The 16,685-nt window shown below is 47.1% G+C and overlaps 2 protein-coding genes across 8 annotated transcripts in view; both read left to right on the top strand.

Moving 5' to 3' along the window:
* The window catches only part of Usp3 (ubiquitin specific peptidase 3), a 76,966-nt gene extending 66,759 nt beyond the window's left edge, over positions 1 to 10,207 (top strand). For all 7 annotated transcript variants that reach the window (XM_038324431.2, XM_038324430.2, XM_042054815.1 and 4 more), the window contains 4 exons: positions 7,120 to 7,238; positions 7,557 to 7,670; positions 7,769 to 7,836; positions 9,514 to 10,207. In XM_038324431.2, coding sequence (XP_038180359.1) covers positions 7,120 to 7,238; positions 7,557 to 7,670; positions 7,769 to 7,836; positions 9,514 to 9,679 — 467 coding nt within the window. In that variant the 3' untranslated portion in view covers positions 9,680 to 10,207. The remainder of the gene's footprint in view (positions 1 to 7,119; positions 7,239 to 7,556; positions 7,671 to 7,768; positions 7,837 to 9,513) is intronic.
* A 2,977-nt stretch (positions 10,208 to 13,184) lies between these two features.
* On the top strand, positions 13,185 to 16,083 carry Fbxl22 (F-box and leucine rich repeat protein 22). Its single transcript, XM_038322228.1, has 2 exons — positions 13,185 to 13,537; positions 15,690 to 16,083. The coding sequence occupies exons 1-2, from the start codon at positions 13,185 to 13,187 to the stop codon at positions 16,081 to 16,083; spliced, it is 747 nt and encodes a 248-aa protein (XP_038178156.1).
* The last annotated feature ends 602 nt before the right edge of the window (positions 16,084 to 16,685 follow it).

The raw sequence follows: 16,685 nt of genomic DNA, 5'->3' as shown, positions 1-16,685 counted from the left end.
AAGACGATACAAGGGAAACAACTTACTCTTAAATGACCTTGAAGATAGAGAAAACATTGACACCAATGACAACACATTAGAAGTAATACTGAGTCTATGCAACAAATACACGCATAAAACGACAGAATAAAGGTCAAATCAGAAATAAAACTGAAACCACAAAGAATGTGTAAAAGATCAGCTGGCTTTTTGAAAGAATAAAAAAAACCTGACAAACCTATAAAGAGACGAACCAAGAAAGTGAAGACCCAAATAAAACCAGAGAGGATAGATACCATAAAAATACAAAGAAATTATGTGCCAGTCTTTCAGATTCTGAAGACCTATATAAGACATGGGTAAATTCCTGAACACAGAAAACCTACTAAAATTTAGCCAAAAAACAAAGTATAAACAGATTGCTAATGGGCTTGAGACAGTAATTGAAGGCCCACACCTACTTGATTTGTCTCCATCTCTATAGACACCACTGCATTGGCCTGGTAGATCCTATCCTTTATGGGGAAATGGGTGGAACCACAAGATGTCATGTTAAGTGAATAAGCTAGACACAGATACATGATTACATGTTCCTATTCACACTTGTTGAAAATGAGCACATCCACCAACAACTTGAAAGTAGAAGTGATATGTTAGTGAGGAGTGAGGGGCTAGGGGAGGAAAGAAGTACAGTGGGCATGATGTGCATCTGCCCCAGTGACCACTAACCTGTCCAGTTAGTGTGTGTGTGTTAGCTACAGCAAATAGAGATGGAAGGAACTGTGCCCAGCTCCTTCTATAAGGCATCACTCAGTATCTAACCTGCGGCAGTATAAAGGAGCCGGAATACCAAAGTTTCTCCAATATAAAAAAATCCACACCCATAACCAAGTGGGAGTCATCCTAGGGATGCAAGGACGGATCAACATACTCAAACCAATAAATGTGATACACAATAGCAACAAAATGAAGGACAGTATCCCTGCAGTCATCACAAAAATGTAGAGAAAGCATTTGATAAATTCTCAACACGTTAGAAATAGTCACAGTACCAAAGGCTGAATAGTAATAAAAAGGTATATGACTGACATACAAAGACAAGTGGAAGAGCTTAAGAAATTGTCCATGATGATACAGCTAACTACTTTTTGACAAAGATGCAAAAAATTTAGAAGATAAAAGACAGCCTTTTTGATAATGGCAAAATTGTATCCATATACAGAAGATAGGGAAGAATGAAACTAAAAGTCTTCTCACTGGATAAAACTGTCAACTCAAAATGATCACCTCCCCCTCTTAAACCACTTTCATCAGTTAAATGCAATTTCTAGATGACTAGAGCCATGTTGAATTTTATTACACAGAGATTACTAGATTCTCTAATCTTGGACTTGCAAGCCCTCTCCTTTCAAATGAATTTGTATTTTATGCCCTGGAGTCTTCTGTCAGTGAAGTCCTGCCCTCGAGTTACCAATCCTATTGTCCTGACACAAAGTGTATTACATTTGTGGAGGTCAGAGGACAACTTGGAGGAATTTGTTCTCTCCTCCTCCTGCCATGGGGTCCCTAGCATTCATACTCAGGTATTAGCCTTGGCAGCAGGCACCTTTACCCACTGAGCCATCTCACTGGCTCTAGATCATAAGATTTATCCTTAATGGCACTAATCTTTCTAACAGCACAGTCTCTTTGTTCAGTTCACTTCAGAGTTTCAAATCTGCTCACATACCCCCTCACCAAATTGCACATGTTTTTGTGTTTTCTCTCCATCTCTGTAGATCTGGCCAAAGCAGTGAGCCATAGCTGTGTGCTACCTACAACCCGTATACTACACTGTTTTGAAATGTGCTCCACCAAATAAACTAGTCCTCAACATAGTTCAGCTTCACTCAGGGTAGCAGGACAAAAGCAGATGTTGCAGTTTGTAACCTGTGTGCCCATTTCCAGGAGGGCCCTTGAAGCCTCATAAGCCCACTGTACCGTCTGCATTTCTGTTGGTGTTCTGATCTATACTCCTGCCAGAATAATTCTAGGGCTTCTCTACCTTATGCTTGTATATTCTTTCTACAAACCAATTCCAAAGCCCCACAAATCAAAAGATCAGATTTATCACAACAAAGACAACATTTCTTGGTAACACTTTTTTCTGTCTTAACTTTTCTCATTGCTGTGGTAGCAGCGCAGAGGAGAAGGGCTTTATTTTGACTCATGGTGTAGGAAGTTACAGTCCATTCTGGTGGGGAGGGCACAAAAGCAGTGGCAGCTTCTCTCTGTGGCAAAACTTAATATGTAACCTAATAGTTCATGGACAGAGCTCATGGCAGGTCCTGCAAGGCCAATTCCCCAGTAGCCCACCTCTTCCTGCCAGGTTGCACAGCCTGCCCAAACAGTGCCATGGTCAGTTAGGGGCCAGGTGTTCAAATCATTGTCTCATGGTGGAGCATTTCACATTTAAGCCATAACAACCTGGGAAACCTGATAAAAGTTTCAGCCTCTTCTCGGGATGAAGCCACCTGGCAGACCTGAACAAACCACAGAAGAGGAAAGAGTGGACTTGTCACCATTTGCAGATGAAGAGATTATATACCTAAGACATTCTGAGCATTCTCGCTTGCTCACTCGCTCACTCTCAGTCCCACACACAGAACCAGATGTCTTGCACGTTACATATGCACTCGACCACTGAGCTCCCCATCCTGAGCTCATCCTTCGGTACTCAGGATTGAACCTAGGGTCTCGGGCATGCTAGGCAAGATCTCTACCATGAGCTGCATCTCCAGCCCGATAACTAAATCCTAAACACAGAGATCGAAAAGTTTAGTGAGGTGGTCACATAGGATATGGAGGAAGACCTGGATTCAATCCCCAGAACCCACATGGTAGCTCACGACTGTAGGCCATCCAGTACTCTCTTCTGGCTTCTTGGGGTACTACAAATTCATGATACACATACATGAAGACAAATACCTATACACACAAAATAAAAAAAAGAGGGAAAAAATCAATTTTAAACACAACAAAAGACTCCCTATATCATAGCATCAGCAAAAACTCAACAGTATTCAACAATAAGCAAAAATATGCAAGACCACTGGGCATGGCCAAGAGTCCTGATAATCCCATCACTTGTAGCTAGAGTTTGAGGGTAGCCTGGGTTACATAAAAGGAACAAATGACCTAGGAAAGAAATAAAAGCCTCAACCATGCTATGTGTGTGAATACCCAGCATGGTAATAGCACAAAATTAAACCCTAATTTTGTTCTGAAGTTTTCTGTAGGTAGACATTCCTTACAAGAAGCTAAATAAATCAAATGGAGGCAAGATAGAATGTCCTAAAAGTGCTAAAACTGCAGTTGTTAGTACAGAATTGTATGCAGAACCAAATTAGACAACAGGCCGTTTCTAGAAACAGCAGCATCCTAAGGCACAGCCCTGGGAGTCACCTGGCTCTAGAACTTGCTAGAGCAGTTCCTTCACATCCAGGGCTGTGATTCGTACAGGGCACATCACAACAAGTTGGAAGTTCCAACTTCAGACAGCAGGTGGGAGGTGGCTCTTGAGGACATCTGCCCAGTTTGTCATGGTGGATGCTCGGCCAGAGCTCTTCTGTTAAATCAGTGCTTGTTGCCCAACATTGTTAACAAAACTTGGCATAGATTTAACCCCAATGACCTCCAGGAGGTTAGGGCTGAACGATTTGTTTTGATGTGGTGAATACAGAGCCCAACATCAATAGTTGCACCAAAGGAACAGTCAAAGAGTTATAAAAATTGCTAATGAGAGTATGTATATGCATGTATATGTAGAATGATGAGATTTATGTATGGTAAAGAAGTGTGTGTGCCTTCATTTTTCATGTGTGGGACTAGAGGTTGAATCCAGACAATTGCACATAGGTAGGCAAGCACACCACTGAACTATGTTTTATATTGGAATATTAAGTTCCCCACTCCTTCACAGTGCCGAGCCCAAGTAGGCCTTGAACTTCTTACCCTCTTGTCATACTTAGTCTCTTAAGCAGCCAGGTTAAAGCCTGCACCATCAGGTATGGTTCGTGTGTATTAAAATTATTTCTAACAGGAAGTGTGATCCAAGAAGAGATGGAACTGTGATCCCCCCTTGAAACATATTTATAATTACATAATTTTTAAAGGCAATAAAATGTGTACCCTGTATACTTTTCAACTGCTGGTTTGCTAAATTAACTTTGCAGAGTACATAAAAGGTGATCTAATGACTAAAACAAACCAGTGTTATTTCCTTCTCTCTATGAAGATGCTGTCTGACAGTTTCATACGGAAAACTGCCAGTTGTGAAACATAGGCCCTCAAATGTGAGAATCCTGAGTTTCTAAACGTGGTGTGGCTTTCACCCTAGAAATGCAACGGAGCACTGTTAGCACCTTCCTCATCCTTAACTGAAGATGAGCAGACAGCAAGGAAGCTCTACCAAGATGCAGGTGTTGCCAGGCAGTGGACGGATGCTCATTGGCCATGCAGTTGGCTTCACATACAGGCCCCCACAGAACAAAATACCAGTGCATTTCAGGCCCACTCAGGGACAGCACTCACTTCTTTGGACAGAGATATGTCTCTGGGTATGCAGTCTCTTAAAGTGTCTGTGTGTAGCCTTCCTTAGTGTAGAAAAGAATGTTCTGAGCTGGCACAGTGGTTTAGCTGACAAAGTACAAGGCTCTAAAGGGTTTGCTTCACAGGCAGCACCCAGAAGCCATATAAAAATGCCAGGCATGCCTGCAATCTCAACACTGGGGAGGAAGACAGAGGAGGGTCTTCAGAACTTGGTGGCCAGTCAGTTTATTTAGTTTAGTGAGCCAAAGAGTGAACCTTTCTCAAAGGAAGTGGATGACATTCCTGAGAAGAACATCTTAGATGGTACTCCCACCTCTGTATACACTAGTGCATGTATGCACAGGCAGACACAGACATTTTTTTTTTTAAAGAAACACGCTAAGTCTAGAATTGGGAAAACTGACCAAACAACAACAAAAACCCCAGAAGAACACAAACAGTCTCTAGCCTATCGCCCCATTTTATCTTAGTTAAAGATTTGGGTATTAAATGGCTGTCTACATGTAGCAGTACTGCTTGTCCCAAACTCTGTCCCTTCTGCCTTTGCTCTCTGTCAAGTGTGAACACTGGGACTGTTCCTGGTCTCCCTAGGCAGTCAGGTGAGGTCAGCTCTCCTCTGCTGCTGGAATCTGTTGGAACTGCATTGACTATGGTTTTGGAAGGAGGGAGCAGCCTGGCAATGTTGTACTTTAACTTCTCTATTAGTCTTGTAGGATTTTCTACATATTAGATCATCTTATTTGCAGATTTTAATTTTTCCTTTCCACTTTAGATTGTTTCCTATTTTTCTTGTCTCTTTGCTCTGGCTAAAACCCTAAGGGCCATGTTGAATAGATGTGGCAAACATGGGGGTCCTTGTCTTGTTTATTTTTACTAGGGTGGGATTTCACCCTGAAGTTTTTCATATGTGGCTTTTATCATGAGGTCTCATCTAGTCTGAGTGTTAGACAGTGATTCTGAATATGGGAAATTGTTTTCTTTCCTCATTCCACATCCTTTCTCCCATATCCCGGAACCCTGCCACAGCCAGCTTTTTACATGATGCAGCACACACTGGTTGATAAAAACATCCATGGTTAGCTTCAAAACTCAAGAGCACCATAGAGATCAGTCTAAAGGGAGGCATAGTGCAGCCAGTCTGCATTGCAGCCACTGATCTCTATAGCTACATGACGATACAGCACCCTATTATTTATTTATAAATTCTGGGAAGGGTAAAACTGAAACAGTATGTCTTCCCTTAGGATCACTGAGGTAATGGGAGGGGATCAAGCCGAGGAAGGTTTAAAGGAGGAAGTTGAGAGGGAGCCTAGATATGTCTAGATATGTCTAGAAGGTATTGGGATCTTGGAACAAAAGCATAGTCACGGATACATGGGCCTCACGACTCAGTGGCCCATCAAGTACAGGCTACACCTAGGTTCCTTCTAGACTTTGCCCTGTCCAGTTTTTCCAATGGGGCTCTTACTGGCATTAGAGGCCAAGGCTGATTCTGACCTTTAACTTTTGAGAATAGTGACATCATTGCCTTCCCTTGCCCATCTAGATTTCTGCTTGCTACCCACTTTACCAAACTAATCCAGTATTTTAAGAATACAGTCTAAGCTGGGTGGTAGTGGCGCACGCCTTTAATCCCAGCACTCGGGAGGCAGAGGCAGGAGAATCTCTGAGATCAAGACCAGCCTGGTCTACAAGAGCTAGTTTCCAGGACAGGCTCCAAAGCTACAGAGAAACCTTGCCTGAAAGAGAAGAAGAATACAGTCTATAATATAGAGACAAGAGATGAGCAAAGAAATTAACACCACAGCCGGGGGTCACGGACAGGCCGAGGAAATATCTGGCCTGGTGGTGGCCCACAGCTGCACAGGTATCCACCCCATGGCTCTACCAGATGCTGTGTGCACAGACTCTGGCTTCTCCCTACTAGACAGAGTCAATTTCTTGCTCTGAGAATTGGGTACACAGGCATTTGTATTTTTCCACTAAGTAACATGTATCTTCTGCAGACTTCTAAGTTACTAACTCCAGCAGGAGTCCAGAAAGTTTCCTGCACAGGCCCAGTGAGCACAGAGGCCTTGCATCTGCTCTTGCAACATAAAAGCAGCCAGACCACGTGTAAACAGAGCCAGGTGGCTTGATGATCTGGCTTAGGATCACAATTTACCAACCCCAGATTAAACAATTAAAACCTTTTAATGCCTTATCTAGGGGCTCTGAATGATAGGTAAGTTGAATAGCTGTAAGATTGGAACGTTTGATTTAAATCTGTTTCTATGTGCTTGGGACACCCATTGAGAGGAAATAGCTATTGAAGTGTTGATTTCACTAGGGATTTACAGATGAACTCTGAAAAGTGTAAAGCTAGGTATTTTAAACATGGTCTTTCTTCCCAGCAAGTTTCCAGTCTCGAGTTTGTTCCCAGGGATGGCTGATTTTTAAAGTTATATAGCTGAAAGCCATGAGCTGGAAACTTGGGTCCTTTCTTTAAAAGCACTGCTGCTTTTAAAGTCACCCCATTTTAATACGCCCTCAAAACCGCTCTTACTGCAGACTGTCTGCGGAGCTTCACTGACCTGGAGGAGCTTGACGAGACGGAGCTGTACATGTGCCACAAGTGCAGGCAGAAGCAGAAGTCCACAAAGAAGTTCTGGATCCAGAAGCTTCCCAAGGTCAGCGACACATTTCACTAGGGCGCATTATGGAGACGATGCCTGGGGGGGAGAGTGACATCATTAGCTGCCACCAGTCCGGCTGGTCTGTGAGGTTTGCAGTCACCTGGGAGGAGAGTGACATCATTAGCTGCCACCAGTCCGGCTGGTCTGTGAGGTTTGCAGTCAGAGCTGAAACCTGTTTATTTATAAGGTACGCCTGAAGAGAGCAGTGTCGGGATCAGAAGGAAAATTGGGCATCTAATTCACTGAGCCGACAGCTGGGCATACTGAAAGGCGAGCTCGGGGTCCTCAGTCTCTGTCCTGATCTGTCTCCAGGTGCTGTGCTTGCACTTGAAAAGGTTCCACTGGACAGCGTATTTAAGAAACAAAGTTGATACGTATGTAGAATTCCCGCTGAGAGGCCTGGACATGAAGTGCTACCTACTAGAGGTAAGGCAGCCAGGAGAGAATTCTTCACAGCAGGCACTGGGCTGTCCTTGACAACTGCTGCTAACTCAGCTCCTGGTGTCCTCTGCTTTGTTCTGTAGCCAGAGAACAGTGGCCCGGAGAGTTGCCTGTATGACCTCGCTGCTGTGGTAGTGCACCATGGCTCTGGGTAAGTTGTCAGCTCCTTGGAGTTGGGAGTCCTTAGAAGCCACACAGGATGGCCTGCAATTTCTAGTCACTCACTGAGTGTCCCTGCACTCCCTAAAAGTGGGTGCGGAGTCATTAACTGGATGAAGTGTTCGCTGTGGAGCACTCCTGAGAGGAAGCCGTGAGGCATGAAGGCAGAATTGGGAGAAAACTGGCTCCTTATGCTAGTTCAAATTTAAGTAACAATGTCATCTAAAGATTCATATTTAGTTTTGTAGAATAAGGTTTTTTTTTTGTGTGTGTGTGTTGTTTTTTTGTTTTGGTTTTTCAAGACAGGGTTTCTCTGTAGCTTTGGAGCCTGCCCTAGAACTAGCTCTTGTAGATCAGGCTGGTCTCAAACTCACAGAGATCTGCCTGCCTCTGCTTCTCAAGTGTTGGGATTAAAGGTGTGCGCCACAACCACCCAGCATAAGTTTTTTTTCTTTTTTTCTCTGTGCTGGAAGCTTGGTTTACCTTTCTGATTTCTAATCTGATAAAGAATAGTTACTTTCAAACTTGGATCAGTGTATTTGGGCATCACCCATATCACAAACCCTTTCCCTCTCTCTGTGTGGCCACTCTCCCACTGATCTGTCAGCGGTGAGTCTGAGGGAGCCCGAGTCCCACTGCTTTCTATAAGCATCCTGTTGTGTCTAAGTTGGTAGGCCTCTCTTAGACATAAGAAAATCAGGTGGATCCTGAATTAGTAGGTAACAGGGACACTTGTAGTGTCTTTACTAATGGAAGTATTTTTATATTCAACCTTACTAGTTCCTGGAATCCTTCTGTGATCCCCTCTACCACCGGCCTGCACTGCCAATCTGCAGTCACATGTTTTTGTATTTGGCAGTTGTACTTTTTTCTTAATGTCCTGTCCTTGTTTTATGGTTGCAGTGTCTTCCTGACACTGTTAGCCTTGCGAGTCTTGTGTTCTCTCTGACCTTCTGCAGGGGATCCCTGGGTGTGTCTCATGCTTCCCTTTTTGTTTTCATCTCTAGAGCTGTGTCTTTCCCCGTGTGTGGGGAAGCCAGACTCTGCCAGGAGTCTCTGTGGCAGCTGTCAGTCTTCACGAGCTCCTCTCACCCGGCAGTGCTGACAGGGCAGAGCCCTTTGTGACCGTGTCATAGGGGAGACGTCAAGGCACACTGATTTCCCCAGTGGCATCAGGTCTGCATGTTTTCCAGAGCCTTCCATGCATCCTTAAGAGGCTGTCTGCAGCTCTCGCTTCCGCACTGCCGCAGTGCCATCTGCTGTGCATTCTAGAAACTCAGTTTTGATGTGCTCTGTGGTTCTCAGTGTCAGTATATTCCTTGTCAGTGGGCTTAGATGGAGATAAACACAAGAACTCACCTAACCATCTCAAACCAGAGGTCTCAAGGATTCATTCTTTAATTACTGTTCTTATTAACCTCTAATACTGCACAGTTGTAAAGATCCATTAGTGATTTCTGTAATCTTTTATCATTATTGAGACTGGTCTCACTGTGTAGTTCTGGAACTCACTCTGTAGACCAGGCTGGCCTCAAACCCACAGAGATCACCTACCTTTGTCCCCCAAGTTCTGGGATTAAAGGTGTGAGCCACCACCCAGCCCTTTTTATATTTACTCATTTATTTCCTTCTGTAGTCTTTTCCTTTATCTTTTGCCTTTTCTTTACAGGGTTGGTTCTGGACATTACACAGCATATGCAACTCATGAAGGCCGCTGGTTCCATTTCAATGACAGTACTGTGACCATGACTGACGAGGAGACCGTTGGGAAGGCGAAGGCCTACATTCTGTTCTATGTGGAGCGTCAGGCCAGAGCTGGATCAGACAAACTTTAATACTTCCTCTGACCACAGTTCAATTGTACCGGACAAACATTTCCAATTTTCCATAAATACTTGATCCAAGAGTTAATTTCGTTATGCACTTTTTCAATTTCCAGTTTGGGGTTTAGTTTGGTCAGTGGTAGTGACTTACTCAATATGGGCACCAACTAATCTTTGTTGTTCTACCAGAAAACCTCAGCAGGCATCTTGATTGGCTGCTTTAGTTGTAATAACTCGAGTTTTCTATGTAGTTTCCAGGACTTAGTTCTGTTTGACTTTTTATATTACTGTTTTCAGTTCTCACCAAGGCACATGTGCGCTGCCCTCACATTCTGGGAGCCATGCCATTTGCTGCCTTTCATAGCAGTCAGGATTGTGTGCGCAGGACCTGGGGCCACGGGTCTCACAGTGACTGCTCAGGAATTCCTTCTGACTGTAGGCCGTAGCCGAAGAGAGGAGACCAGGTTGTTGCTACTGCCTGTGTCTCTGGGCTGCTGTTTTCAGCGTCAAATAAACCTGTCCGTTGTGTTGCATCCATGATGAAGTCCCAGAATCACTTGCTTTCTTGTTTCTGTTCTACTGTTAGTTGTTAGTATTTTCTTGGAGCAGACTGGCTAAGAACTGAGACTCAGCTTCGTGGTAGAGGTACATTCCATGAAGCGGGTTCTGTTTGCCCATCAGAGGTGAGGTGTTGCCGCCCAAAGTGGACAGTCACCTGCCTTCAGGTGCTGCTGTGGTGCCTTCCAGACACAAGTGGAGTCAGCATTAGCCTGAGAGCAGAGCCAGGAGAAAGTATTTTTGTCTCTGAACAAGAAATAGCTTCTATTCTTGAATTCAGTAGCTTAAAAAAAAATTACTGTTCGCAAAAATAGGTAGAAGCACTATTTGGATTCAACCCAAATTGAAATTTGGCCCATTTAAAGAAGGCAGCTAATGGCAAGTGCTGAAGGCCAGTGATTGGATTTGGGGATGGAGGTAATGCAGCCTGCAAGTCAAGAGTACAGAGCTTCAACACAGCTTGTTCCATGGTCATCTCCGAAAGGGACAAAATGTACTTGATGCAGACTTTTTAGCAATCTTATTTTTCTATTTAGAGAAGAGTTTGGTAGCTTTCCTTGGCTACTGTGAAGCTGATGGAGCACACATTCCCTCCGAGCAGAAATGACATACTGGATCAGCACTTCAGTACAAACCTAACTTGAACCCATCAGGACAGTGGCCACATGCCTCAGTCACAGTAGTCATGGTCCCAGTGCTGGATGCAGTGCAGGCCAGTGCGTTTTCTACAGGGCATGGGTTCTCTTGATGACAAAAAATATGGCGTTGTGTTTCCGTGAGAAGCCGTGGAGCTGTGCTGAGTTACATGAGGTAGAGGCACGTGCAGTTATCTCTGTCCTGCTGGTTTGACCCACAGACACACGTGATACGATTAACACAGCTAAGCCTGACTGTGAGTCTCATCTGACCTTGAACAAGCTCATGCAGATCCAGGCCCTTCTGCCGAGAAGGGAGACTCTAGACTCTGAACAATGGTATTTGTATCTTGGCCTCTCAATGGGCCAAGACTCAGATGGAGCAGCCGCTGTCGCCCCGGGTGGAATGCAGTGGCAGATTGGACTGCTGTGTTGGCATAAAAGGGAAATGCATCATCTCTGGGAATTTTTGTAGGTTTTTTTTTTTTTTTTTTGCTTGATTTTACTTAAGCAACAATGTCTGAGTGGCGCCAGGAACTGCACCCATTTGCATTGTGCATCTGAACATCCATGATGTAAATGTGCCTGTATTTTAAATCTGTGTAGCCTTATCACACCTGGTATACAAGCTCATCTTTCTGTGCTGTTTACGGCTTTCCCTGTACCATGCATTCCAGCCTGCATGCAGCTTTTTGCTCAAAGCTTATGTTGAGGCAGGACCTCACACATACCCTGTCCCATCAGCCCCTGGGAACAGGAAACTCCAAGTCCTCCCACACAGGTGGGGATAGAAACAGTTTGTGGCAACACAACTCTCTCCATGGTGGAGAAACCTATGCTTATCCACTGTATTCTACTCAGTGTGTAGTGACGACAGATGATCAATTAAACCAGTCACATGTGCTGGCCCTGGTTGAGTGTCGTGTGTCTCACCTGTAGAACCCATTCAGCGTTATCCCTTAAAGCCAAACTTCCCTTTTTCTTTGGTTTAATATACATAACCGGTCACCCATTGTTACCTCCTGGTCCCGAGCTCTCTCATGTCCCTCCTACTGCTTGAAGTCACCTCTCGATCAAGTTCTGGAAAGGCTCAGGTAAGAACTGTTTCCACAGCCAGAGCATGAGTCCCCTGAGAAAATGCAACATGTGTCTGTGACTCACTCCTGGGCAGTACCCACAGGTGAATGGTGGCTATGCCAGGATCATGTGCATTAAAACTAGTAGTTCATATGATGCCTGGAGATCACTGTGCTCAGGACTCATTTGTTCTCACCGAAATCCCATCCTGGTCCCGCCTCAGCATCTGGGCTGTTAGGTGGAAAGTGGCATTAAAGGAATCTCCTCTTTCCTGTGTTACCCCTGGGTTGTTCCCAGTGGAGCTAAGCAGTGTCAGAGCAGCAGGCAGTAGGGGTTGTCCTGTAGCCTACAAGGGCAGGAGGAAAGGTGGGTGGTCATAAGGGGAGGGGTTCTGTACAGTCTTTTTAGGGAAAGCCGCTGCTGTTTCTCGTGGTGTTGTCAAGTCATTTACAATTAAGTATTCAAAAATAGAAACTGAAAAAGAGTTGCCTATGTTCATCCTCACATTTTGTGAAATACCTTCTGGGACAGATAATGAAACCATGCAGATGTGTGCACGCATGGGCAGGCCCACATAGAGAACATTCCAGCTGAATCTTCTAGGAAACAGTTTAGGGTAAAAATAGAGGCCTTTGGGCCAAGAAAAGCCTTTGTCCAGAAAGGGCACTGGGATCTGAAGATAGCTCAGCCTCGCCTGGAAGCCATCGATCTCCTGATCTTAAGTAACAGAAAAGAAACCTGACCCTGGGCTTCCACTCACAGCTTAGAATGTGTCGCCTCCCTTAGCTCAGTGAATAGAACTGGCCTCTTCAGAGCAAGAGTGAGCAGAGGAGCCGCACAGACACACTCTGAGGTCTGACAGTTAACCATCTTGCCAGAGAAAGACTGAAAGAAAGCCTAGAAGGGCTGTTGTGACCAATCACCTCCAATGAAAACACCTTGAAAAGCCAAGAGCCCTGTGCTCAACAGGACTGTCAGCTCAGAGGGGGAAAAAACCTTTTAAGGAAACTTAAACTTCAGTGGGCTGCTCTTCTGCCAGGACTTTCAGGCCCTCTGAACACAAGGCGGACCACAGATGGCTGTGCGTAAGTCTGGATCCTGACACCCGCCCTCCCCACCCCGACCCTCAGCACCAGTTGTTGGCCAAAAATAAACACCATTCCTCAACCATATATGTCCACCAGTCCTGATCTCGGAGGAAGCAGGAGGCACTGCAGGTCAGACCCTTGCCGGGCGGGCACACTCACATGAAGCAGCCGCTCAGCATGCACATAACCCAGCTCAATCGGGAGTGCCTGCTGTGCCTCTTCTCCTTCCTGGACAAGGACAGCAGGAAGAACCTCTCCAGGACCTGCTCCCAGCTCCGAGATGTGTTTGAGGATCCCACCCTCTGGCCCCTGCTGCACTTCCATTCCCTCACAGAGCTCAAGAAGGACAACTTCCGGCTGGGCCCTGCACTGCGCAGCCTGTCCATCTGTTGGCATTCCAGCCGCGTGCAGGTGTGCAGCATCGAGGACTGGCTCAAGAGTGCCTTCCAGAGGAGCATCTGCAGCCAGCATGACAGCCTGGTCAACGAGTTCCTCCTGCAGGTGTGCGACAGGTAGGCCCCCTCGCCCCTGAGCAGTGTGGCCTTGCTGGCCTTGGCTTCAGGGGGACAGGGAAGCACACATTCCAAGAGCAATGTGGCTCTGACTCAGTCAAACAACCAGTGCCCAAGAGGGGTAAAATCAGCTCCCTCTCAGTCTCAGCTCCTGAAGCTGGTGCTGAGGTTCAGCTGGCCTGTCCTTGGAGCAGCTGTCTTCACTGGCAGCCATGAAGGGCTGGTTGGGTCCAGCTGAGCCTGAAATTTTAAGGTCAAGCCCTGGGAAAAGACTCTAGAGGCATCGGTGGAGCCAGGCCTCTCATTTGGCCCAAGCAGCTCCCCAGGGCCTGAGAATTGCTGATGAGGAAGGAGAGCCAAGTGCTCAGGTGAGCTGGGCTAAGCCTGTTGCAGAGTAGTGGTGGGCGACTCTGACGAACACACTCGTCTTGCACAGCACCCAGGGAAAGTGTTTCAGATGTCAGAGGGGCAAAAGGGATGCTCCAAGACATAGCACCCACTACAGGGCCACCAGATTTTTAGCAAATAATATACCACCCGGTTAAATTCGAATTTGAGATGAAGCAACTCATGCCTTGCAAACATTCCCTATTTGATCTTTTGACATCCCTGCCCCCCATCCCTTGCACAGGCAGGGCCACCAAATGGGTTGGTCACACTTTCCTGCGTAGGCAGCTCTGGCCAACATGGCTTTGCCAGCAGTTGAAGGGAAAGCACTCCCTGCTAGTAAACCAGTTCCAATGGCTGCCAGCTGCTGCCACACAAGGTTAATAGCCGCTGTTGGCTGGCCTCAGCACAGGTACAGGAAATAATTGCAGTGGCCTGCCTCTCGTGTTCTTTTCCTCAAGTTGGGTTTGGGCTTGGCTCTGACTACACCAGGCCAGGCCATTTTGATAGGTTTCTCAAAAAAAGACTGCAAGGTGATGACTGAAAAGGGGGGAGCATCACAACCCCAACCCGGTTCACTCTCGCTTGAAGGTAACCAGTTTAATCCTCCAAACCAGCAAAATTTGACTTAACAGAATCTGCCAAGCACTGGTCCCCGGTGTCAGAGAAGGTGCAAAGGGAGCTGGGTTTCCCCTTCTGATACTGTGCAACTGACCCCAGACCAAGTGCATAAACTTTAATCTCACCTCATACCTTTTTTTTCTGCAAAATGAGAGAATTCTCTTATGTCACAGGTTGGAGGGTGAAGTGGCAAAGCAATACCTAGTCCACAGGAGAAGGGTAAAGTCAGACGGGCTGAAAGTCATCTGTTCTGGGTTCTCCTGCCTTAGTTACTCTCAATCAGGCAACTTGCCCAGGGCTTAAATGCACCTTAACAACAGTATCTGGCCCAAAGTATCTACTTGTCAAGTCACCTGAGCCACTATCTTCAGCTACAAAACTGGGGTAGCACCCTGGGGTGATTAGTGCTGAAGGGGCACGGACTTTGAGGGAGGCATGGGCTCAGTGTGTGCAGCGGTGCCACGCCCAGGGTGTTTGAAGTTACTTTTATCTTCCCAGGCACGAGGGGGGTGAGCTGACAAGGGGCTATGGGAGGATGGTGTGGAAAGGAACCTGGCCCTCCGGTCCAGATTCCGCTCCTTGACAGCAGGGTCCAGGCCCACTGGAGGGAGGCTCTGCCCGGGAGGAAGCAGGGTGACCCTCCTGGTCTCCAGGAACGTGGGTATTGTTTGCCTGCAGTGGGGCTCTGCTCACTCAGACCTCAGTGCTCACAAGCGCAGGGTACACACGCCCCCCACACCAACCACCCAGAAGCAAACTTTGGTTCAGTGATTGTCGGCCACACTACAAATAAGTCCTCGGGAGTGTCCCAACTTCAGGGCCTGGCTCCAGCTGCCTTAGGTTCCAGGCAACCGAGCTGAAAGCTAGACACAACACTGTGCCTTTTTAGTCGTTAGCCATTACTCCAGGAGACTCCTCCGCCTCCACAGTCTCCGCCGCGCATGGCTTCCAGCCCCAGGGAGGATCAAAGGCACACAGCTGTCCCTCCCAGAGACTCAAGATACCGGCTCCAGCAGACACGGGACCCTGGCCGCAGTCCTAGCCTTTCGGACTCGCGGCCGCCATCTCCAGGGTAGGACTCCTGGGTCCTGCTGCGCCTCGGCCCCCCCCCCCCCCCCCCCGTGTCACCGCGCTTTCCCCGCAGGTGCCCCAACCTGGCGTCCCTCACGCTTTCGGGATGCGGCCACGTCACCGACGACTGTCTGACTCGCCTGTTGCTCAGCTGCCCGCGCCTGCGCGCGCTGCGCCTCGAGAACTGCGCGCGCGTTACCAACCGCACTCTGGCGGCCGTGGCCGCGCACGGGCGCTCGCTGCAGACTCTGCACGTGGACTTTTGCCGCAACGTGAGCGCTGCTGGCCTGCTTCGCCTGCGCGCCGCCTGCCCGAGCCTGACCCTGAGCGCGGAGCACAGCGCGGCCATGATCCCCGACCAGCCGCCGCGCGCTCGCGGGTGCGCCGCCTCGCTTTTCTCGGCCGCACCTGGGGGACGGTGCCTACCTCACCCGATGAGTTCCTGTGGAGGACGCGCGCGCGATTAAACGAGCGGATGTTTGTAAAGCACTCGGTGTTTCTTTTTATAGGTCCCTCCCGACCCCGTGGCTGAGCTGCGCACTAGGCTGGCGAGCAGCCTCTGAAGGGCGGGAGAAAGAATCCGAGCCTGGTGCCTCCCTAGCCGCGTATGCCCACATCGAAGCAGGATGAACAAGCCATTCTAGAAAACTCTCCCCATCACCGCATGACTGATAGTTACCAATTAGTTCTCCTATGGTTCTCACAAGGGAAAAATGAATCACTTTTAAAAAAGCCAACATTTAAAGATAAAAGTAGTAGTAGCCCTGGTTAAGCGCTTGGATATGGAACCATTATTAGCTGATGGGAAAAACAAAACCAAAACAAAACAGAAAAACAAAAGAACGAGACTTTCATTTCCTAAATTTCTGGCCGTGGGCCTGAACTTCAGGTCAATTTCACTTCAGTTGTCCCGTCCCTATGGTCAGGGCCTAGATAGGGACCGGACAAGCAGGATAAATGGACTCAGTCACGAGGTTGGCGTTCCACCGCCAGCTGTACCAAGATCAGTCATTTATCTGCAGCCAGGTTTTTCAGTTTTCTGTGAAAGTTTCCCGATTGCGACCTACAG

The sequence above is a fragment of the Arvicola amphibius genome, chromosome 3, assembly GCF_903992535.2.
Source record: "Arvicola amphibius chromosome 3, mArvAmp1.2, whole genome shotgun sequence".
Classification (NCBI taxonomy): Eukaryota; Metazoa; Chordata; class Mammalia; order Rodentia; family Cricetidae; genus Arvicola; species Arvicola amphibius.
This window is presented reverse-complemented; position numbering and strand designations above follow the sequence as displayed.

What these genes read in the sequence shown, in the direction of transcription:
- Fbxl22 (XM_038322228.1), top strand. Translation starts at nt 13,185, where the DNA reads ATGAAGCAGCCGCTCAGCATGCACATAACCCAGCTCAATCGGGAGTGC. An exon ending in CTCCTGCAGGTGTGCGACAG is followed by an intron (nt 13,538 to 15,689) that starts GTAGGCCCCCTC and finishes CTTTCCCCGCAG; the next exon opens with GTGCCCCAACCTGGCGTCCC.